We start from the raw sequence: 23,880 nt of genomic DNA, 5'->3' as shown, positions 1-23,880 counted from the left end.
AGGAACATGATCCTTGAGTTTTTCCTGGAAAGGCCAATATGGCTTAGAAAGAAGACAGACTTTTCCTGTCCCTGGATCAAAATTGATCTGTTCCGATATGAAAGACAAAGGGAAGATGCTGCACAGTGTTCGAACAGGTTTCGTTATCAGAAGTGAGGAGAAGAATCAAGTTCCATATAAAAACGTATCTTAAAAACTAAACGCTTACTGCTTCACCACACTGCGCCTATAAATTGATAGCACTGTCAATCTCTTAATAACCAATGCTGAACCATTACCCAAGAACAACAAATATATTGTTATGCACTTACGGGTTGGAAGTTTTATAATAACTAGTCTTAAGAACAATTCGCCTACTGCAGAATTGATTGGGAAACTCATCTCCTTGCCCATTTCAACAGAAAGAAGCCATACACTGTAGCAGAAAGTTTGGCAAATACACTACATGCATAAAACCAACAGTTTACTCAACACTTGCCTATGGAATAAAAGGTAAAATATTGCAGGATATATCAACATTCATAACGTCAGCTCAGATCACTGACGAAGCACATCTACAACAAGGATGTGCAGAGGACCATTTGTTGATGTGTTCGTAAGTGACCCAAAATATCTGTGCCATATTATAAAGCAGTAGAAACCCTACCTGCACATTTTGTTCTCGTCGTGAGTGGTGGTCCAGGGGGTCCTGTGCCTCCTTCTCCAGGGCGAGTGAGCAGCACTCTGATCTCATACTCCACATCAGGATCCAAGTGCCACAGTTTGTAATTAGGAGAGTCTACAATGTGCGTTTCTGCCCAATTCCCAGTGGTCGTCCGATACTCCACCTCTTTCAGTATGATGGGCCCATCTCCAATGATGGAGTTGGCATTGGGTTTGATCCACAGGTACGTGGCTCCGACAGCCAGCAGCTCAGGTGGGGCGATAGGAGTTGGGGGTTCTGTAGACAAAAAGAAATCATGAGAGGCCTGAGACAATTTTGTCAAAAGGATCAAATTTCCACTATATATCCATATAACAAGGCTGTCCCAAAATCTTTTGTAACACACAGGCACAGTTTCTCCTGTCATTTACAAAACCTTTCATAAGAATTTAATCTGTTACTGAAAAGAACTTGGCTGCTTCTATTTGCACTAAAAATTCAGCCCCCTTACATTGAGGGCAGTATTACCTATTCAGAAACACCTGCAAAGATACAGTAATCAAAGCAACTTCTGTTTAAAATAAAATCCAAAAGTCACTTTTAAAAGATCAGAAGGATTATACTTATTCCCTCCTTTAAGCACAAGAGCAATAGCCATCAATATGATATTGGAGGGTGAGGGGGGGAAAGAAGTCTTAAATAAAGATGACTGATTGCACTTAGCATATATCACGTATAAAAAGGCTCTAGTACAACAGCCCTTCCTCTGCCCTATGACCTGACGTGGTAGAGCATCATGATCATTGATCAGGGTATTGTGGTTCAGCCAAAGTATAATCCTTAACATGACATAATTAGCAATGAGTGGAAAACTCAAATCACTTGCTCATTTTGTGATTTTACCAAGCAAAATAAAGGTTAAAAATATGATATATTTTTAAACCAAAGCACTGGCTGTGTGTCTGAGAAAATACTAACAAATTTAAACACCAGGGATCTTCCCATGATCAATATCATCAGTAGTCAGGATGCTGCTAGAACTGACTCTAACTGGGGCTCTTGGTAGCTCAGAACTAAGAAAAACTCTGAGGCACCAGTGACTGAACACCTCCTGTCAGGTTTGATTGCAAAGTTTCCTTAACTTCATGAGCAAAGGTACTCCAAGCAAAGTCTGCAAGAGACTTGAAGAGTGCCGAAATGTCTGATATGCATCAGGAGGAGGCAGGAACCCGGCTGCTGAATATCACCTCTGTGATAAAAAGAAAAGCAAGCCAATAAAAGACATCTCAGCAGCACCCTTTGATGAAAGCCACAAAAAAAAAATTAATAATAATCTACAGGGCTCTGGCTGCCTGCCTGATTTTTATTCCCCTCCTCATCAGTGTATAAATAAGACTCGCATATTGGAAGCTGCATGAATAGCGTATGCCTTGCGGTTTTGAAAACCTGAGGTGAACTGTGCAAGACTGTGAGCAATTTCTTTAATCTCACGCAGCTTTCCCTCTGTCACACTCTAACGTGGTTTGCCCTCAGCCCAGAGGACACAAACTCTATTCTCTTGTGCAAATAAAGTGACGAAAAGGACATCTCTGTCTCAGAAAAAGAAACGTATTAATGTTACAGCATGACATTAATTTTAGAGTTCGGTGGGAGTTATTCTAAATCCCTCTTAGAGGTGATTCCTCAAAGAACTCAGAGGACTGGAAGAATCCAGGACACACAGAAGACTTTGAGCACCACATGATGGGAGGAAGACGGGACTTCTGGAGAAGTCTTGCAGGTTAACATCTGCTCAGTGAAGAGAGACAAATGCACAGAAACCATTATTATACAAAATGATCAACTGAAGCATTCCTTAATTTCATTTCCTCTGGCTAACTAATTACAATGAACCACGCTATCTCCTTGAGATTGACTGCAGTAGTTGTGCATTGTACCTCGGAAAAAAAAAGCAATCTGAATTGTAATTGTAGCAGGTATCCAACATGAACAAAAACTACTGTTGTAAACTGAGTTTTTTGTGGAATGTTTGTTTCTGCTTTTATTTCGCTCAGTTCCCCCAACTCCTGCCAGAATCTTTTTTCTGATATGAAATGTCAAGCTGATTATGTTTTGACTTAATAGGGTTATTTCTCCAAGAAATTTGTTTTCAAGACATGCATGTAGATACATTTTCATTAAAAATCAAATTATTATAAATCACAAACAGTTTATTACTTGTTTCTTGGTGCAAGACAATTAAAAGATCGACTTAGTGATTTTTATTCCCAATGCAAAAATGACATCTAACAAGTCACATCATAGCTGAACACAAGACAAATGAAATATTAAACTCCATTCTCCTGGGCTGTAGACTTCAGTAGCAACATGATCCAGGTTACTCTGGGATTTGATTGCAAGTTAGAAGAGATTTACGGGACTGAGCTTAATTAATAGAGCATTTTGTCTTGCTAAACAGACATGAAAGTCTCGTCTAGCAAGTTGAGAAACTACTGTCGCCTCACTGATTTAAATTAAGAAGACACCCAGCATTACTGTCTTCTCTCTTTATTTTAGGCCAAATCTAAACCTCCCCCCCAAAAAAACCTGATGGTGTTTTCCCTTTCTTCCTCCTGTTAATTTTCCCCTTTCTAAGTACCATTTGAAAAACAGGTGCCACAGAATATTAGAAAATTAGTTTACACTGTTGTTCCCATTTTCTAAATTTAAGAAACTCAGACAAGCGGCCATTGTAGTAGTTATTCAAGGCTCAATCCCACCTCAATGAAAATAATGAGCTCTTTCCTATTGGCACCAGCTGGAGAAGAAGCAATTTTTTTAATATCACTCTGTGCCAAAGTACTGCAAGCGATCTAAACAAGTTACCCATTATTTAGCAAAACTAGCACATAAATAAGGACCATTTTTTGGCCTTTGTAACTAAACACACTTGCCAGTTACAGATGACCAGCCTGATGTTATGAGCTCACTATTTTAATTAAAATCTCTATGTGATCTTGATTAAATAAACATGGTAACAGATTGGCCTTGTACACATGTAATTGTGATCAAGTATATTTTAAGCCCCATTTGATCCAGACAGTATTTTATATTGCAAGCTCTGTCTAGCCTGTTGCTGCCTTTCAGCCATTCTCCCTCCTCCTCCAGGCACAGAGGAGAAAGCCGCAGGCTCCCCAGGAACGAGGACATCAGGAACTGGATTGCTGCAATGGGAACAATATCTACCCCGAATCCCAGACTCAGAAGGACACAGAAAAATGTGGTTCCCCGGTGCCCTCTTTCAAGGAAACAAAAGACCTATGTCATACAAGCTCAAAAAGAGAGTTGTTGAACACGAGTAGATTTTATTGTATGTGCAAAGCAGGTCCAGTTGTGCAGACACAAAGGGAATTTGGGGTGTGCCTTTCTCCTCCCATCAGCAAATCCAGATGTGACCTACAGCTGAGAAGGCTTAACACTGTTAGGGCTTTAAAAAAACCCAGGAAGTTTAGTAGTGCAAAGAGTGTGAGAAAACAAAAGTAACATGAAGGACCAAAAAAACCAAATAGAGTTATAGAATATCTCAAGTTGGAAGGGACCCAATAAGGACCATCGAGTCCCACTCCATGCTCCTCACAGGACTGCCTAAAACTAAACCATATGATTAAGAGCATCATCTCGAAGCTCCTTGAACTCTGACAGGCTTGGTGCTGTCAATACTATACTTTCCCGTTATTGTGCAAAATATATATATTTTACTCTTTGGCAACTGCTCCTGAGTGTTTCCACTCTACTACTGGAATATTTCTCTACGTAATTTTCTAAGCTAGGCAACTGTTAGACAATGGACAAAAAATGGGCTCCATGACTTCTTCAGATGCAACTGGAAAGACTGGAAAATTAAGAGAAAAATCCCCAATAACTGTTATCACCATCTCCTGTGAAATAATCCATAAGAAAAAGCCATTATAGAACACGTAGTCTTAAAACAGCTGGATAAACCTCTTAAGCTATGGATTTTATATGAATAAAACTTTAATTTATTTGAAAATGCCTTCCTTGTTCATAGTAAGACCATCTGATAAAACATACAGCCAAGGAGACCATGAACGCTCATTTGCATGTGATGGCCTACGGATGGGTTTAGACAAAAAGAACCCCCAACGCTACAAAACCCCGGTATATCGCAAAGTCCAACGATTCTGTTTCGAATGAGTGTTAACCCGTACACTCATTTTGTAACTGAATAATCATGCAAGCACATGAAATTCCTAACATGACTCTCTCAAATGCTGAGATAAACTCTCAACTTAGGACTGAAGAGAACCAAAAAACAAAACCAAAGAGGACCCAGAAAAGGCTGCCGTACCTGTTAAATAGAGGAGGAAAGCAAGGTTTGCATCTCACTGGGCCATCCAAGTCTCTACCTTTCACACTGCTTGATGACCCTGTAAAGTCCTTCCAAAACATCAGCTGTGCATGCCCCACACATAGCCAGGCCTCCAGCACAGCAGGGAGACAGCTGGAACATGCACACCGACAGCCCTGTTTTGTTTTCTCACATGTATATAAAATACAGCACAAGTTCTAAAAATAAGATCAGAAGAGACAGTGGTTTTTATTCTTTGGGGGTTGGAGAAGTGGGGATGGAAGCTGCTATCAAAAGACACTTTCCTGACAAGCGGGATTTGTGTTTTCAAACATGATACTGCTTATTCCCCTGCTAATGGGAATTGTAAGCTTTTCTCACAGCGTCCTAAATGAGCAGCTGTGAACTGTGCTTGCCAAATGGGTAAGGATGGGACTGGAAGGCAAGGAAACCAAATGTCAAGCTTCTCAGAGCTTTTTTTTTAAGAAAAAAATACAGAACAAAACATATTTGTATAGTTTTCTAACACCATAGTCACAAACTGTTACAATTTAAAAGCTATTGAGAACATAGGTACTTAAATTTGCATTTAAGAAGGCAACCCGGCTGTTTTAAGAAAAAATGTAATCATGTTAAAATGCTTTTGTTCTGATTTTTTGCCCCTCCATCCTTCAGGCAGAGTTTGTCACCTTTGCACAACTATTTTGCACTCTTTATTGCTGGCTATTAGAGATTCACTTGACTGAGCAGCATCCACGAGTACCCTTTCTAGTTTTACACCAGAGCAATAAGCAGTCTGAGCTCTGAGTGACAGTATTTCTGTTGGCTTTGCTTATTAGCACACTTCCTCCTACTGTAACAAATGCAGCAGTTGAATTTTGTTTTCCAGTGATTGTCTGAACCTCCAGTTCCATTCATTGCACAAAAAAAATGGCACAAGGATTTTACAATATTTAGCATGAGGCTATTTCACTGTGCTGACACTGTACTGATAATTTTTTGTCTAAAAGAGACACATTCAGGTCTGTCTCACAGTAATGTAACAGGCTGACAGCAGTGGCACATGTCAGCCGTGTTGGAAGAGTGTGCCAGCAGCATTAATAAAGTGATTCATTAATTCACCTGGATGGGTAAATTGCACCAGCGAGCGATATAGTCTGCCTACTCCCAAAGAAAAGTGCTCAGAACCAATTCAGAAATCAACAATTTTGACTATTTAATTAAAGCCAAAATCCAGGAAACTGAGGGAAGAGGGTGATATAGATTTCCACAGTCTATAGAACAAGGGGCAATGGTTTCAGATTTATAAATTTTACAGGTGCAAAAGCCTTTACTGTTGGTTTTGCACCCCATTATGAAACAGCACAGTCCCAGCAGGCAAACATCCCCCTTACACGACAAAGTTTAACCTCTTATTCTCCATGAGCCTTCCCATACTATGTGATGCAGCCCTGTGGATACGCAGGTCTCTTCTTGCCCCTGTTGAGATCAACATTGCATTCATCCTCATGAACCATCAGCCACAGGATGCTTATGTGCTTAGTAATAAAAGAGTGACAGACAAAAATGGAAATCTACCCTTTTAGCTTGTGGCAGGTTGGTTATTCAGCTAAAGATCTAGTACATCGGAGCAGTAAGTGGGGGGCTGCATTTAGACGCTGCTATATCGTTCTATGGATTAGCAAATTTAATGTCACTACTCTCCATCTGATGCTTCTGAATTTACTAACACAGTGATAAATAACGTTATTACTCTATGATATAGGATACTCATTTGCAACAGCATGTCACGCACTTTTTTCTTCTCACTTTTCCCTTAAGAGCTAATGCTTCTGTCTACAAGGGACCCACCATACATTTCATGTATAAGAAGTGGGAGAGAAAATAAAAATTATTCAGAAAGATGTGAAAGAATTGAGCAAAGTGGTCAACGAATCAGCACAAGAGCAATGAAAAACAAGAGACAAGCAGATCTCAGCACTCAGCATCACCAAAGAAAGCCAATGGAGCAAGAGACCCAATGATATTTGGCAGGATGCTCATCTTCTGACATTCCCAAAAACCCAACATTCAAACACTACAGACTATTCCCTTTACTTCTCACAACAGTGTAGGCGTAGTAGTTGTACACAAAGGGAGAACTTGCTGCAGCCTGATGAAAATGAAGAATACGTATTCTCTATGTATTTTCCCCTTAAGAAGCAGTGGAAATGCTCCTTGGTGATCTCAACACATATGTTCTAAAGTAAGCAACTGGGCTGCCGGGGTTGAAAGAGAAGAACACAGTAATGCTTCTAGGAGTTACTATAAAGCAGTAGAAAACCTCTTAACTCTTTCCTAAAGGCACTGCAGTCACCATGCTAGTCAGCTAGAACAGACCCTAACTGAAGAAAGTTCATCTGTATCAGTATCATCTTATTAAACAAAAATTTACAGAGTTGCCCTGAGACCAGAAAGATTTGGTGCAGGGCCACTGCCTCCTACCAACTGTCCTGTGTTACAGGTTAAAGGAAAGGGCACCAGATACCAAGTGGGAATTGCAGTAGCATACTCTTTCATTAGCATTTCACACTATTTGTGCCTCAGAAGCTTAGCCTGAATCCCACCAGAGCCTCAGAGGATGCTTTCATTCTCTAAGAAGAAAATAGCATCGGATTAGTTGAATAGTATCTCATTTCCCAGCGTAAATTAAGTGAATTAGATGGAAGACTCTGTGCTCTAATTGTAAAGCTTATTACAAGAACTCACATAGATTAGAACTGAATGCTTCTCTTTGAGTCATCATTTGTACTGTAAAAGAGGGAAAAAAGGTGACTATAGACTCTCCCATGGCTCCCAACGGCTCAGTATTGATATGTAGGAATCTCCAGTACTGCAGCAAAGCATATTCCTAAGTCCTGTGCACCAAGAGTGCTAACGGCAACCCTTCTTCCCACGGACAGCAGTGCTGCCCTATACAGTGCCCAGGCAGTCTCTCTAGGTAATCTCTAAGAAGGACAAGCTCCCCAGGGTTACGAATCATGGATAATTAACTCTCGTTTTTTAAATGAATGTAATTTACTGAGTTTTTCAACTGCAAAATACCTAAAAAATGACACCATGAATAAGAGCAGCAGTATGCTTCTTGCTGCTGATGGAATGATATTGCTACGCAATGTCATTCTGTTTACAGAGATCTCTCATGAGCCATGAGAGGCCCGACACAAAGACTTCTGTGCATTAAGAAGTTAGGCATGCACAAGGTGATTACAAATACACTCACTTTTCTATGTAGCTTTGATACGTTCAAGCCTGTACTAGTGATCCCAGGTTCCCTTCATAGTCAATGGAGAGAAATGGACAATTTCAGAGAACGTACAACTCATCTTAAGGAACGTATCTAAGACAGATAAAATGAACTGCTCCCTGATTCCTCTCTCTTTTGACTGCTATTAAAATTTAGGTGAGACGCATTTTACCTCCTTACTCTTATTTTCTCAATGCCTGGCCTTCAGTGTGAAATACAGGGAGGTATCAGACCACTCCGTCTGTTAAGGGGGAAGCCACAAAGCAAGCTGTGCAAAGAACCACCCGACAAGACATAACATGGAGCACCCGTACGCTCTTTGAATGCTCTCTGAATGCCTTCATTCAGGGCAGCAGAACTCAGGTGCTGCAGTCTAAATCCATCACATGAAGATAAATGATTATGCTTTTCTCTGGAAAAGATGAGCACAACTCTCTTTCCTTTTATGTATGCAGCCAGAGCATGCACTGGTGACAATGATGCCCTTTGATTTAATAATTCAATACCTAAAGTGCTTGTCAAAGAAAGAATTTCATTCTCTTACTAAGACTGTTCTGAGGCTGGAGCATCTCAGCCCCACCTGTTGAGATTGTGTCACACAAAAAAAAGGTTCAGTTTTCATTTGACCAAAAAAACCAGTAAAAATAAAAAGACCATGACTTTCTCTAACCAGCATCTAACTGCTCCATTTTGCTTCTCCAGGAGCACGTCCAGCATGTTTGAACCAGGTCCTGTTCTCCAAACTCATCCCTGATATAATTTCCTTCACACAACAATTAGTAATTTTTAATTTTTTCTACTTCCCTCATGTCTTGGAGCTTGCCCTTGATGACAGATGCATCAGATATACATGGATTAACAGTTCATATTAGTCTTGAAATGACCTATGAAGAAAACCAAGGTAGGGTTTAACATAAGAAACATAATAATTTTTGTGATTACATACAGTAATTACAAAAGTATCACGAAGTATGAGAACTGAGCATCATCTGGATGCTGGAGCTTTTCAGAAATGCTGGTGGAAACATACTGATTTCACCACTAGAAACTACTGCAGCTGTGTGCACACCAACAGTCATTCAAGTTGCAGGTTACTGCTGAACCTGTGTCTGAGTTCTCTCTTTCCCCCATGTGAGCAATCCCAGGGTTACTATAATCTGTGAATATTTACACACTCTACACTGCTTCCTTTAACAGCCAATTCGGTAGCACTACAATTCAAAACATCAGTCTACGGGAAGCTCTTCTTTCTTATGGCTCCACCAAGTCTGTACAAAGATCTGGAAAACTGCATCCACATCCTATCAAAAAGATCCTCTCCACCAGGCAGTAGTCAGGGCCAGCTTTAGCTCTCTCTCATGTTTCTAACTCCACGGGCTACTTAAACTCCTGTATCATGTGTCATTAAATCTATTTCAGCGTTCTGCATGAATAAGCTGCTAATCTCCCACAGGGACTGGAAACGTAAACTCAACAAGCACCAAAAAAAAAGTAGAAAGGCGGGAATAAACACATAAACCATGAAACATGTAATTTCAGGTCACCTCAAGTTCAAGCAGCTTCATCAGTTGCTATGCTACCAGCTTCCGATGGTGGGAAAGGATGCAGGCAACAAGATTTTATAGCTTCATCTACAGAAGCTATTTAGCAACTTTTGCTTTCTGGCACATCTCTGCAGAATGAAGGATCGTTAGTCTCTAAGCTGCTGAAATGGCAAGTGACTGGAGGTATTGACTACTATGAAGCAGCATGGAATAGTTTGTCTGGATTGATTAAGTACCTTAATCCATAGCAACCTGCTAGGTTTGCAGGAAAAGCCTGAGGCAGGATTCTGTTTCATTTAAGGCAAAGTGGGGTATTAAATATCCCATTGCCCTTTGCCAGCCTGTCCACCACCTAAAGATGTGCAGAAGAGATGAGGAACAGTAAGGAGAACTGAGGCAATAGCCAGGCTGGAGTTTAAACATGACAGACCACCACAGTGGAGATGCACAGACTCAACGGTGGCCATTCTGCTGTTGCACCATCAATACTGATCTCTCTTCTTGCGTATACATTACGTAGCCCAGAGCTGGGTCAGCCTGAAGAGTGAGGACACTGGTGTGTGCGCATGCAGTGCAGTTCAAGGAACTGCTCACAGTTAATCCTCACAACATATTGGCGAAGCAAGTATGAGTATGTTGTTTTATAACTGGAAATAATGATTAATGGATGTCTCTAGGGCCAGAGACTGAATGTAGTCTTGTGTTCCAACCTACAGACTTTATGACCCCCTACTAAGAAGTGTATGCCAGGCTTGACAAACAAACTTAGGCTCTTTCAGCCCATTAAGCAAAACATTCTCATTTAAGCATTTATTTTCCCATTACAGACCTGTGAAAAACACTACTCACATTTGACCGTGACGAGGCAGGTCAAATCTGACACAGCCTCTAAAGAGCTGATGCTGCAATAGCACATCACAAAGTTGCCAAGAGGGATCTTGAGGAGTCGCCATGGTGGGGAGACACCACTAAAGCAGCACCCTAGGAACTTTTCAACAAATGTACCTGTACCACGTGAAGCAGCATTGAACAAACTATCCAGGCAACTAAGTCTCAGAGTGGCTGCCCATCTGTGTGCATGTTTTCTTGATATTAATCTGAGCAAGAATACAGTTCAGATCTCAGTATTCATACGAAACTTGGATGAATCAGAACTGACTAATTTTAAAAGGAACTTTGCTGAGTGCCCATTCCAGGAAGTCACTCCTGTCTTAACTGACTGACATTACATACTTGGGCAGACTGTGAGGAACGTGGTCAGCACAAGGCAAGAGCAGGCTCGGTTGTTATCGTAGCTATGCTTCCTTCAAATTTAAGTTTTATCTCTTTACTTCTTTCACTAGTAGTAAGCATAGATGTACACACTACAAAACCTAAAGAAACTACTTGAATAGCTGTATATCAATGGTATTTAAATGTTCCTTAGTAGATTCCAAAACATTCACGGTAACAACAGCTATATAATTTGTACTATGGTTTACATGTAAAGTAGCACTTTTCATCCCTGCAATTCAACACAGATTAATCACCCTTCCACTTTTACTGACAACAAATACACAACAAAGTGTGAAAAAGAGCCAAGTTGCTGCCAATAACTGTTCTGCTGCCACTAAGGCCACAATGCTTATACAGCTATGTGAGCAATCATTTATTAAAATGTCAGTACGGCAAGAATCTTTGCTTCTGGTGGCAAAAAGAATCATGTCTAGCAAGATAAACATTAGGAAGAACAACTTGAAGTTTCACGGCAATTTCCAGAACATAAAGGGATCTCTTCCACATTTAAGTCACACGCCAGTCTCTCCGGCTAAATATGCACAAAAGATTAAAGTCTGGCTGCTACAGAGACATACTTCCAAAACTGAATGTTTACATTAATACTTATGTATTCTAACTATTTTTTTCCTGAAAGAAAAAACTTTCTACTTCTGTATGTAACTGAAAGAATACATGACAGTCAATTCTATTAACCCTAAAGATGCTCCAATAACATGGGGAATTTTCTGAAAAAAAAATACTTTCTCTGCTTATTCCATTTTACTTTAACATAAGCTGAACAGGGCTTTAGACCATGATCTTCACTCTACTAAAATGTTACCGTTCAAAAGCATCTGACATACCTAGATATATCTAAAAGCCCTGCTACTTCAGAGACAGTACAAACTACAATCAATTTGTTTTCTGTCTTCTCTCTTCTTTCTTTTTATATTAATCATATTCATACCAAAAAAAAAAACCAAATTCTTCAAGCTTGGCTTGACTTGAAACACAGGGATCCATGTACATTGAACCCACACAAGAAGCGCACAGTTTTAACAGCCCACTATGCTTGCAGACAGTTGAGAAGTCATGCCTGTTGACATCATGAACTTCGTGTCTGACAAACTCCATTTTATTTCAAGAATCTTAGCTGTGTACCACAACCTTCTCTATGAAACAGCATAAAAGAGACATTTCAAAAATCTCTTTTGCGTATAAAAACCTATTTTGTAGCCGTTAAAGATGAGATTGAAGGCCTAAGACAGCAATCTACAGTGGTGAACAATGAATGACATTTCTACTCATCTGTTCTTAGTGCTACCAACCAAGTGAGCAGCCAATAGCAGAGAAATTACAGGGGACGGGAAGTGAGAGCTGGTAATTTCCCCAGTGGCAGCACAATGGAAAAAATGTCCGAGCACAGGGAGCAATTCCCTGAGCAAGACGCCAGACCACTCCAATATATCTAATAGCCCAAATAAGGAAAAGCAAATGGGATATTTCCCCTAGACTTGAAGGCCACCAGAGATCCAGGACCCTGGATGTTATAGTTTTACTGTTTTTCGTAAGTCTCTCAATATTCCCAAGAATGTCTGCAGTTAGTTCAGGAATTCTTTTGTTACGTACATATTCCTTGGTTGCTGTTGTGCTGCCCCTGAGACAGTTAATAAAAACAAGATCTCCTACCATCAGACAGATCTGGGAGCCCACTTAGGCTTTGGAAGAGCTGCAGCACGGCCTGTGGAGTTTAGGCTGTAGAACTGAAGTGGGTTTTTTTTAATGTGTCCTGTACCTGAAAACCAGCATTAAGTCAACTTTAAGTACAACCTGGGTCCTGCACAGACAAGACATTGCACTTGAGGATATGCAACAGAAACCTGTTCATCCAGAGAAGCTGCTATGTCTGATTCCCATTATACCAAGTTTTGTGCCTACTCACCAAGACCTCAAATCAAATTCCTTCAAAGAAAAACCCTATTACAAATATATATCTTCCAACGGTAGCAATGGTAGGTTAAAAGATTTTATCAAGGAGCTAACACAGTATTTACTTTACTGCAAATCTTCCTAAAACAGAATCTGCACATGTCTGAGCATTATCTGCCTAAATGACTGAGTAAATTACTAGTAGTTTCTTCACTGAAACCCTTCTGTCCAAAGTTTTCTGCTCACAGTATATTATCACTCCCCCAACCAACGCAAACTGAACCTGGGCTTTCCTGAGAAGGTTCAGACTCAATTTGGATTTACTGATTTAATCAGCTGAGTTTCCTACATAGTCTGGTCCCCTACAGGCATACATTTAGTAAGTTCCTGAGATTCAGTGTGTGCTGCAAAGGCTAAAAACAGGGTGAAAAAAAGAGAATGGGAAATCTACTAAGACATGGAAGAAACTTTTTTTTTTAACAATATGAAGAATGGTACAAAGGATTGAGATCATAATGATTGGTCACCTGTTCAGGATCATGCACAGTGGTATAACAAGCTTTGATATACAATCTCTCCGTTTCTAATACCAGTATTCCCCAAGTAAGGCTATGAAACAGGTCAAGAACCACCAAGAAACAGCAATCCACCCACGTTTTCTGGCTGAAACAAGCTCACCGGCCTATCTAAACATAAGGTGAAATCTGATTAAGCACTACACTACTCCAGAGTGGGATTTGAGACCACTAGTGACTGAGAGAAGTAGATTACACGTGTTTATATATCTACATACCTGCAGTATTTGTATTGCCGTGATGTCTCTAACATTGTGGCAATAAGCACTGTACAAACAGCCTCTGCACCAAACAGCTTGTAACTCAGCACGCACAGACACACAGACCAGAAAGAAACAGGGATGATTCGCAGCCAGCAAGATAGGCTGCAGTCTTTATGCAGTATCAGCCTGTTACTGAGTTCTTTGTAGTCATAACAACAAAATTGAGAGATGCCAATTACCATAATAGCGAGCACATAATTAGCAGCAGCCTGAACAACATGTCATCCTGTAACACTGAAGAATCGGCAACGGAAATGCAAAATGACCAATGTACTCTTAGGTACAAAAAGTTATCTTCCTCCCTTAGAGTTTCAAATTATGACTGGCAAAATTATTTTTCTTCTTTTGTAAGGAATGTTTACCACTTCATACAAGGACTGTACTTCTTAACTCAGTAGCGAAAAGTCATCATGTTAGAATCCATTACGCTCTGATTTGAAGCGTTGATGGATAAACAAGTTCAGCAAGGAAATGCCACAGAGTTTGGAAATCTAAGTTATGAACTCTAGAGCTGCATCTTTCACATTGAAGCAGAATATCAAAGGCTGATTACCTGAGCATTTGCTACATACATAAAATGGAGCTAGGACACATTAGGGTTTATTTTCCCATTACTTTGTATACGTGGAATTCCTGCTGATGCAGACCCCTAGAAAAGTTTAAGCAGAGAAGACTGTATAAGTTGTCATATCATTCACCACTAGAAGGGAACTCTTAGAGATAATCATGACCTTCAGAAGAGCTAGAGAAAAATATAGGTCAAATCTTACACAAAATACTTGCCCCAGGAAGCTTACTGCTTTGTAAGGCTATTTAAACCAAATTTGCTTTGCTTTACTCAGTATTCCTCTTTCTAAGGTGTCCTTAAAAACAGCAGAACATCTCCTGAGTTGAGAACAGGCAGATAACAGATTATGATGTAATACCTGGCTCTAATGAATAGCATCTCATCATTCCACTATCATTTGTTAGCCATTCATCAGCTTAGCTCCTTGTAGATTTGCTTAATTATTTAAGAAATACAAAGATTATTTGGCTTTGTGCCTAATTCTTCTCTATTTTATGCTGGTACAAATCCAAAATAAATGGAGTTACCACTGTGGTGCAAACATGCCAAGTTTCTGCTCTTATGTTCCCCAGTAATCTGAAATGTTGATGATTTCTTATCCTTCACAGGCAAGCTGATAAGAACCAGCACCAGAGGGAACCGTTTTCTAACAGAATCTGCACTGTGTCTGCTCTGAATCCCTTTGTTGCTTAGTAGGACCCTGGCACAGCTCCACAGTCCAATGAACATGATTAAAAACGACTTGATGAATTTAGTCTATTTAGCAGGTGGCTATACCAGTCTGGAGGGAGAGGAAAAACACTATCTGCTAGGTAGAAATACTTTATGCTTTCTAGAATTGTTTAAACAACGATAGGTCTATAGACCTGAGCACAGACAAATTTCAAGCATCCTAATTCCGTTAACCGATGGCTGTCAAAAACTCTGCAACGACCAGGAGCAAAAAGCAGAGGCAAGGGAAAGAAACCACTGCATGGCTGCCTATACTTTTCACCACAGCATGAATATTTGATTAGAACCTGGGGTATTGGGAAATAGGAGATGATGAGAGTTAGTCAAGAAAGGACACTACTCAGCAAACACAGCTGTAAGACAGCGGAGTGAAGCCTGCCTCGGAGGGTCTGGCTCGACTCCCTGACAAACCCAGGGAAAAGCAGAGCCAGCAGCTTACAGTCAAAACAAGCAACGCCAACTGGATAAAAAGTGACTAGAGACACAAGCAACTGCTGGGGAGCTAGTCAGACTGACAGGCACGCACTGACGACATCCAAAGCTGGCCTCTCTGGGGCACAGCAACAAAATAGTAGGGTTTTAAATAGAGTTGTCTGTGGATGGTTTGTGATGAGATAACATAAACCCTGATTTTAAGTGTGCAATAATTTCATAAAAGGAAAGATCTGAGCTAAACCCATCTGGACTTTCAGGTCAACTATGGTTGGTTCATGCACAGGTATTATACACCCTAAGCAAAGCATTACAGGATTTAATTTCCAGGAGAGTTAAAGTGATGAAATAACTAGAAAAGGGTCCACCGGGACTAATGGAACAGATATAGAACCAGTCCCAAAACAGTAACAAAACCCTCTGGAATCAGCTTGATTACAAGTGTTCTTGATTATTAAACACAAGACAAGAAAAACGAACAGTGGAAACAAATCTGCTACTTTCATCTAGCAAAATATATTTCAAAAGTTTTCCAGGAGAAGGTATCAGCTCTTTAATACGTTATATTATATGTATGCCTTCAACTCTGCTGTTCTTGATAGCTGCACTTTAATTTATTTGTGTAACTCTTATTGGAAGTTGAGTAAAGTACGGAATATAGTGAATCTGCACCGTGATTTAGAGCCATTAGGTACACATCTGTCACAAACTGCCAGTCTGAACATGATCTGCCATGTACCTGGCAGGTATTCACTTCATTGTTAATAAAATCTGTGGCTGTATTTTCTTGGGATCTACCAATACTCAATGCATAAAAGCAAGCTGCCCTGATAACACGGACAGTAACATTGAGAGGAATTCACACAGACTGTACAAGCTTCAGTTGCAAAGTTAACAGTGGTCCACTTATTCTGATATTATTGGAAATGCCTGAACTTTATCTAAGAATGTAAATCATCTCTTTATATAAAATAAAAAAAAAAACCTCCCAATGACACAAAGGCACATTATAATCTAGAACTAAGAGGATATATGTTACAGGGAGAAACAAGCAGTTCACACACAGGCACACTTTTTTTTCTTTTTATAGGGTTCTTAGGAGCTCATTTGGAATTTACCGTGCATGTAAATGCCAAATGAATTTCAAGCACTGCATTAACTGCCAATCCATTACACAATCCCTTGCAATTTTAACTTACAGCTCCTAACTGCCTGTAGCGCCAGGTTTGGATTCTAGTCCTCACAGCCCATGGCTTACTATTCAGCTGATCTTGTTATCCTGTGGAAATCACAGTATTAACATTTCATACCACCTCCCAAATAAGGTGCGCTTATGCTGGAACACTGCCCGATGTCTTATAATGGAAACAAGAACACACAGGAGGCTACAAATAAGCTCTGTTCCACAGCAAAGGATTTCAATACCTAAATGACTTTTACAGATAGTTATTAAATTTAAACACAGAAGTTTAAGGTCCTTCTTTATGAGACATTACCACAGCAGGTAAGAGCAGGGGGGAAAAAAAAGGAAGATACTACTGTCTCTTCCATCTTATTAGCTGAAATGACTGGTAAAGCCTCATATTCCAGAGTGTGAATGAGAACAACTGAAAAGTCAGCACACAAAGTCTTCTGTCACCCCTGCTACAGAGAGAAGCACTTCTTTTGCTGTGAAATCCAGCACAATGCATCTATAAGAGCTGCAGAAGTAACTGGACACCCTCCAGTAGTTCATGATCCTGAGAGGCAAGAACAAGGAATTAAGCAGGATCATAACCCCTGGTCATGTCAGGAAAGCAGACTTTGGCCTGTTCAAGGATCTGCTTGGAAGAATCCCACGGGTCCTGGACAGAAGAGGGGTCCAGGAGAACCGGCTGATTTTCAAGCATCACCTTGTCAAAGCTCAAAGTTAACTGGCGAATAAATCGCTTGTTCAGTTATTACCATTGACAACATACAACTACTGGAACTGGTTTCGGGATTCTGCCGAGCACACTCAGCTCAGAATGACGTACAAGACTCAAATTTTCAAGGAAATGTACACATCAGCAGTCAGCAGCAGCTCAGGACTAGGAAAGCATACTGTACCTAGTGAAGCCAGAGAGGGTTCAAATCAGCTGTAGCTAGTTGCTGGTGGTTCCACAAACAGGCTGTGAATTTTGTGCTTGCAGTATACTAAATACTTGCTTCATCAGAAAGCCAAAACTTTCATAATGGTTTTATGTATGTGTTCATCAGAATTACTGCTATAATTTACACTTACATATTTCAGCATGTTTTCACTGCAGGCATAAACAAGGTTTTTGGTTTTTAAATATCTGGACTTGTAAAGATCTACCTGTAACACCTTCCAAAAGGAACTTGCAAAAACTAAGACAGTGTCTCCAGCTTCCTGAAAGCATTAAGATAAAAAAAAAAACCACAAAACAAAACAAAACTATTCCTTTGCATTATTCAACACATGGAAACAAAAAATTCTGAAGGAAGAAATAAAAACTAGACTGTGGTGCAGTTTGGCTTACCAACGTAAGGTACGCAAAGGCCTTCACTAAGCTTTAATTGTGTGAAGACAGCAGGCAACGTACCAGAACATGAAGCAAGCAGCACACGGTGTTCCCATGGCCTAGTCCCCCAGGTATCCAAAGCTGTGCCTGTATTATTTGGCCAGAACACAATCCACAAGTTAATAGCCACAATTAGCTAACTTGACCCGTGTGGCCTTTTCAAGTACATTTTAAGTGCTTTTTACTTGAATTGTATGTTACAAACCCTTTCATTTCTTTGACTCATTAAGTTCAATGCCTCCTTCACACATTTAGGAACAGCAGTATCTGGCTCTTCAATCAGTGGAATCTCTCAAGAGAGCTAAGGTAACCACATGAAAGGAGCACAGGCACATGGAAGCTGAGATTTTAAGAATTTCCTCTGATACGATTAATTACTTGGCTAGGTTAATTTACCACTGAATTGCACCCAATTCCTCTCCTCAGAATTCACAGTACAGACTTACGATTCTAAGCCTGTCAATCAACATTTTCTAAATGAGTTATAATAACCAGCCATCAAAGACCAGTGATGAAAATCTATACACCTAATACCTTCTCAAGACAACAAGCTCCAGCAGTTGAGCTAAGGTAGGGCAGCAGCAGTACTACCAGCTTACTTGTCTCTGAGCAGCCTGTCTCGTTTTCAAATTCACTGGAATTGAGAGAAAGAAAGATGTCCCAATGTGATGGCAGCTTAATCAGAATTATTCATTCTTCGTTGTTCAACTAAAAGTGCCCAGACATTAAACTCAGTTGCGTTTACATATAAGATTTTTCAATAAAAAGTAATTCACGTGAATAATAACAGCATATGCACCTCACAAGTAGTTATGAAATAAATCTAAAGGCATCATTTTCTTATATGTAAACAAGAAAAAATGCTTAGCACCTGCATATGATGAGGAGTCAATTGACAGTCCTGGGATTCTTGAGTTCCTTGTTAAAAAACACCTTTCAGAGCGTTGCTAAAACTATTCAGTAGAATTACCTACAGACCAGTGTAATACAGAAGGTAAATGCAATGACTCAGACTAGCACTTAGACACCACAGCTCTCCTATACAGAGCCAATTTCAAGGCGTACTTAACAAGTCCTGTCTATAGAAGACTGAGAATCTGGGTGAAGGACATACAAACACAACAGTTGAATACGGTCATATCTAGGTAAGGTACAGACGTAATTCGACACATAAAAGAAGTTAAAGAACTGCAGTATGATTCATACTGGGAAAAATACCTTCTCATTACCTCTATCCCAAGATTACCTGTATTACAGGATTTACAGGATACACTACTATTGCTTCCTTTGTTGGAAACAGCAGTTGAAAATGTGATCATGGATCATTTATGATTGTTCAAATGACAAGACACTCATGGAACAGTTAAGAATTGCAAACTGAATATGCAACACACACAATCCCTTCTTTTTCCACCATCAGGACTGAATGATACACTGTAATGGACAAAAACTCACTGTCAGTGGTAAATCCTGTGATGTGCCTACAAAGATACAACAGGTAAGATCTATATTCTGCCATTCCTGCTTACCTGGTCTTTACAGTTTCCAGTTAATCTATGTCAGTGTGTCCAATTTACAGTCAAGTGAGCAGTACAGCCTTACTAAACGATTTGTCCCACCTCTATTAAACATATGATCCCATTCTCTTTTTCCTACAAGGTTCTCAAAAACAGACAGGGATTCATTCTTTGGGCCATAGGAACTGTTCTGCCCTCTCTTCATAAGGGACTTCGAGATTCTGTGCTGCCCTCAGCCCACTCCCTTCACAGCTGGGCCAAGTATGCTGGGCATGATCAAAGTTTAGGCATTTCTCATCATGTAACCAGCTATATACCCATTATATAACGTCAAATGCATTCACCATACAAGACATTTCCAAATACCAAACAAGGAAGACCCGGTACAAACCTTGAGTCCATCCATAAAGAACTATACAGGCCCATCACAGCCAAAGAACATGGTTTTTTTCCTTCCTTTCTACGTATGGCACTAAGGGCTGACATGAACACTCCAGGATTTATGCCTGTAATATGCAGTTTTAAGGCCAGCTTGTTTAGTGGGGTATCTTTTCTGGTTGTTTGCCAGAGTTCAGCGTCTCTTATATACAGTGTAACAGCTTAAATGACTGCTTGTTTTATTTGCTTTAATAAGACAAACAGATACCCAACGGATGAACCAGTGAGGAGCAGCAGCAGCATACATTTGATATGGCAGCAAGAGTTCCTTTTCAGTGTTTAATAGTATGACAGGTTCTGCTATCAAAGCTGTGGTCATGATAACATTTTTTTACATAAATATTTTCCCAAGCACTGGCCTGAGGGATCAAGACCTTTAGCGTTTAAAATGTGGTGCAAAGTCTGGCAGAATTTGCAGTAAAGGGGCAGCTGTTGAAAACTATTTCATGGCAACAATGAGAAGGAAAAAACGTTAGAAAGCCTTACATTTTAGACATCCTCCTACATTTAGGGTAGCCTCCCAAATGCATTTCCTAAGTCTGTGCATCTTAAAATATCAGCCCTATTAACTTTTCTTGTTAAAAACACAGACAAAAAAAGCCAGAAAGTAGAAAGATAACTTCCACGCTGTAGAGGTACAAAATGGAAAACAGAGCTTCTAAGGAAGCTCTCACAGTAAAGAAAATAGGGCTTGTAATGAGGCAATCTAAATCTGTTCTGAAAAGTAGAGATGAGGAAGGAAAAATATGATCTCCCATGATCTGTTACTTCCTTTAAAAGCCCCCTCAGAATGAAGGTAGAGCTGCCCATATTTGAATTTACTCCGTCTGGTCAAGAAAGTAAGATACAGGAAGAAAGATGAGAAACAGTTTAAGTAAAAAAACTGTTTTTCATAAAGCAGTAACTTAAGCGGAAGCTTTCAGTGAATCAGAGTCCTATGTCGGGCACCATAACCTATTGCACCAGGGCGGGTGTCTCTGTGTGTTCACCACATCCCTGTACAGACCCTGCAACGGAGAAAACCTGCCCATGAACAGAGAAGCAGATCATTTCTACATTAAGAGCCTGGTCTTTCCACGAAATGTGAACACTGAGAGCATCTTGATTTTGGGGGGTAGTAGAGTCCAAAATTTTGCAGAAAAGATTCAGGAAAGTCCTAAGAGAGAGAGAATTTAAAAAGCAATACTACCCGTGGGAAGCAGCACAAGCTATGATGTGAATCAAAACCAGTATTAGAATTCCTCTCTGTGGCAGCTAGAATACATCTATTTTTGATGGCACATCTATTTTAAATGTTTCCGGTTCCTGAATTCTGTCATGAGAACAGAAAGGGACAGCAAGAGATGAAATAAATACCCGAATACTTGAGGGAGCAGGTAAATAAACTGCAAGTAAAGAACAAGCTGATTTAACTTTGGGAGAAGCAACTTATTGCTAAACGTACATCGCAGAAGAGAAAACACTGTCCGTTTGCAACGGATTCATTCTTATCCTGTCCGCATCTCCCTGTCAGTCAGCACAATGCAGCCAGTGACTGCAAACAGCAGCTCTGTGGACAAGGGGTAATTGGACAGGGAATCGCTTCCTCGTTTTCACTGCTTAGGCTCCACGATGCCTATTTCTTCAGAGTTTCATCCTCTCTCTGCCTTGCAAGTGGATGTGGACCAAAAATATCGGTGTCCTGGGGTGTTTGCTATTGATAAAGAATATACGAAATACAACTTGTTACAATTTAATAGACTCCGTATTTGAGCCTGCCATCCTTTCCATCAGCACCAGGCACAAAGTATAAATGTCTAGTTATCGCAGATCAGCAGTGTATCGAGTGTGACATCCTGCCCCAGTACTGGCTACTTGTTGGCACTCGCAATGACAGATATAACCATACCTCCTACTTAGATGATACTTCTATAGAAGAAGGGAGGGAACCTTCTCTGAACTCACTAGAGCAATTTATACGCCAAAGCAAGCAAGCCATGAGCAATTGTTATGCTATGAAAGCATTGGATCTTGTTTTCTCTTAACTATATGACTTGTGGTTGCCCCATATCTAGTTATATTTGGTTTAACATCCAGAGGAACCTTGACAGGCTTGAGAGCTGGGCCTGTGCGAACCACATGAAGTTCAACAAGGCCAAGTGCAAGGTCCTACATGTGGGTCGGGGCAATCCCAAGCACAAATACAAGCTGGGCAGAGAATGGATGGAGAGCAGCCCTGAGGAGAAGGACTTGGGGGTGATGGGTGACGAGAAGCCCACCATGAGCCGGCAATGTGTGCTAGCAGCCCAAAAGGCCAACTGTATCCTGGGCTGCATCCCCAGCAGCGTGGCCAGCAGGGCGAGGGAGGTAATTCTGCCCCCATTGCCAGCTTGCCCAGGTTACAAATACCTCTGTAATCATCACAACAATATTGTGTAGCAGCAGTTCGCACAGATTAATTACGTTACAGGAGAGAAACTTGTGACTTGGGTAAATTTGTATCTTGCCTACCCTTCACTTCTTCTTGCTCCCAAACCCTTCTCTAACCAATCTGAGAGGGGACAGATGGAAAAAAAGATCCTTTTCAAGTAAACCAGCGGCTACGGAAAGGGATTCCAACTAAAAAAAGCACCCATCAGAACACTCTGCCTTCCTATGAGTCTCTTTAAAGTCTTGCAAATGCCAATGGAAATGATGGTGTGTCTGATGTTTTGGCAGAAGCAAGAACATCATTAAGGTAAGAGCTGTCAGCAGGTATTTTATTTTCTCCCTGAAGAATAAGGCTACTGTTTAGGCATTACTTTTTTTACTAAAACTTTTTTCTTTTATTTCCTTTCTCCAGTGCCATCCTGAAAGATGGCATAATTTATTTGCCTATGAACTAGAAAGATTAGAGAGTAATAGTGACAGCCTGTGAATAAAAGCGCTACAACCATGCATGACTCCACGTCAGCGGCCAGCAGAGATGCACTCATTGCCCTGCCACTGGGATAAGAGAGGAAAATTATTCCTTACCCCTGTGCATTCCTTATTAACACATCGAGACAACAATGCTCAGGTAAAATTACATAACAGCAAGAGGGTACCAAAAATTTCATTATTTCATACACATTAAATAATGACATATATAGCTTTAATCAAAACAGATGGCTTTCTGCCAGGCTTCAGCAGGGTCTACAGATGCTGCCAGCCTTACTGTCCCCAGCAACAAAGTTCAAAGGGTGAGCAAATCATCACTACCATAATCCAAGCTAAATGGCTTTATTTATTCATTAATTGCTTAATAGGTCTCATCTACTGGAAAACCACTGGGAACTCAGGACCACCTACATTAACAACGGGAACGAAGTTCAACAGAGACAGCAACAGAGGTTAGCAGACAACTGGTGACAAGACACAAAAAAGGAATGAGATCAAGGAGCCACATCAGATGAACTGTAGAGGGAACAATGCAGAACACTTCATCGAAGGCTTTTGGAGAGTCCATGAGTGCTGGTCAGAGGAATGATGTCTGTAGATGCACCATGAATATAAATGGAAGGTCAGTCCACAGTGCCGAACACTGCTACTAGTAGGCTCCAACTGGAAGTACTGAAGTCCAAATCTAGCAACTATGGCACCCAACAGGAACTGCAGTTCTTGAGACACACAGAGAACATTTAAGGTTCACTCAGAAGAAATTCCTGGAAGGTACTCAGAAACTCAGTGACACTTATTTAATCCACCACAGAGAATAAGAACTAAAATCCTTTCCCAAAGAAGTGCTACATGTCAGTTTGGTACAGAAGATTAGAGAGGTCAAGCA

General features: G+C 40.4%; 1 protein-coding gene across 1 annotated transcript in view; it reads right to left on the bottom strand.

Annotated features, from left to right (window-relative positions):
* PTPRT (protein tyrosine phosphatase receptor type T) overlaps positions 1 to 23,880 on the bottom strand; it is a 451,382-nt gene that overhangs the window by 224,819 nt on the left and 202,683 nt on the right. Inside the window, exon 7 of the mRNA XM_068419550.1 lies at positions 647 to 940. Coding sequence (XP_068275651.1) covers positions 647 to 940 — 294 coding nt within the window. The remainder of the gene's footprint in view (positions 1 to 646; positions 941 to 23,880) is intronic.

Source organism: Nyctibius grandis, chromosome 28 (assembly GCF_013368605.1).
Source record: "Nyctibius grandis isolate bNycGra1 chromosome 28, bNycGra1.pri, whole genome shotgun sequence".
Classification (NCBI taxonomy): domain Eukaryota; kingdom Metazoa; phylum Chordata; class Aves; order Nyctibiiformes; family Nyctibiidae; genus Nyctibius; species Nyctibius grandis.
This window is presented reverse-complemented; position numbering and strand designations above follow the sequence as displayed.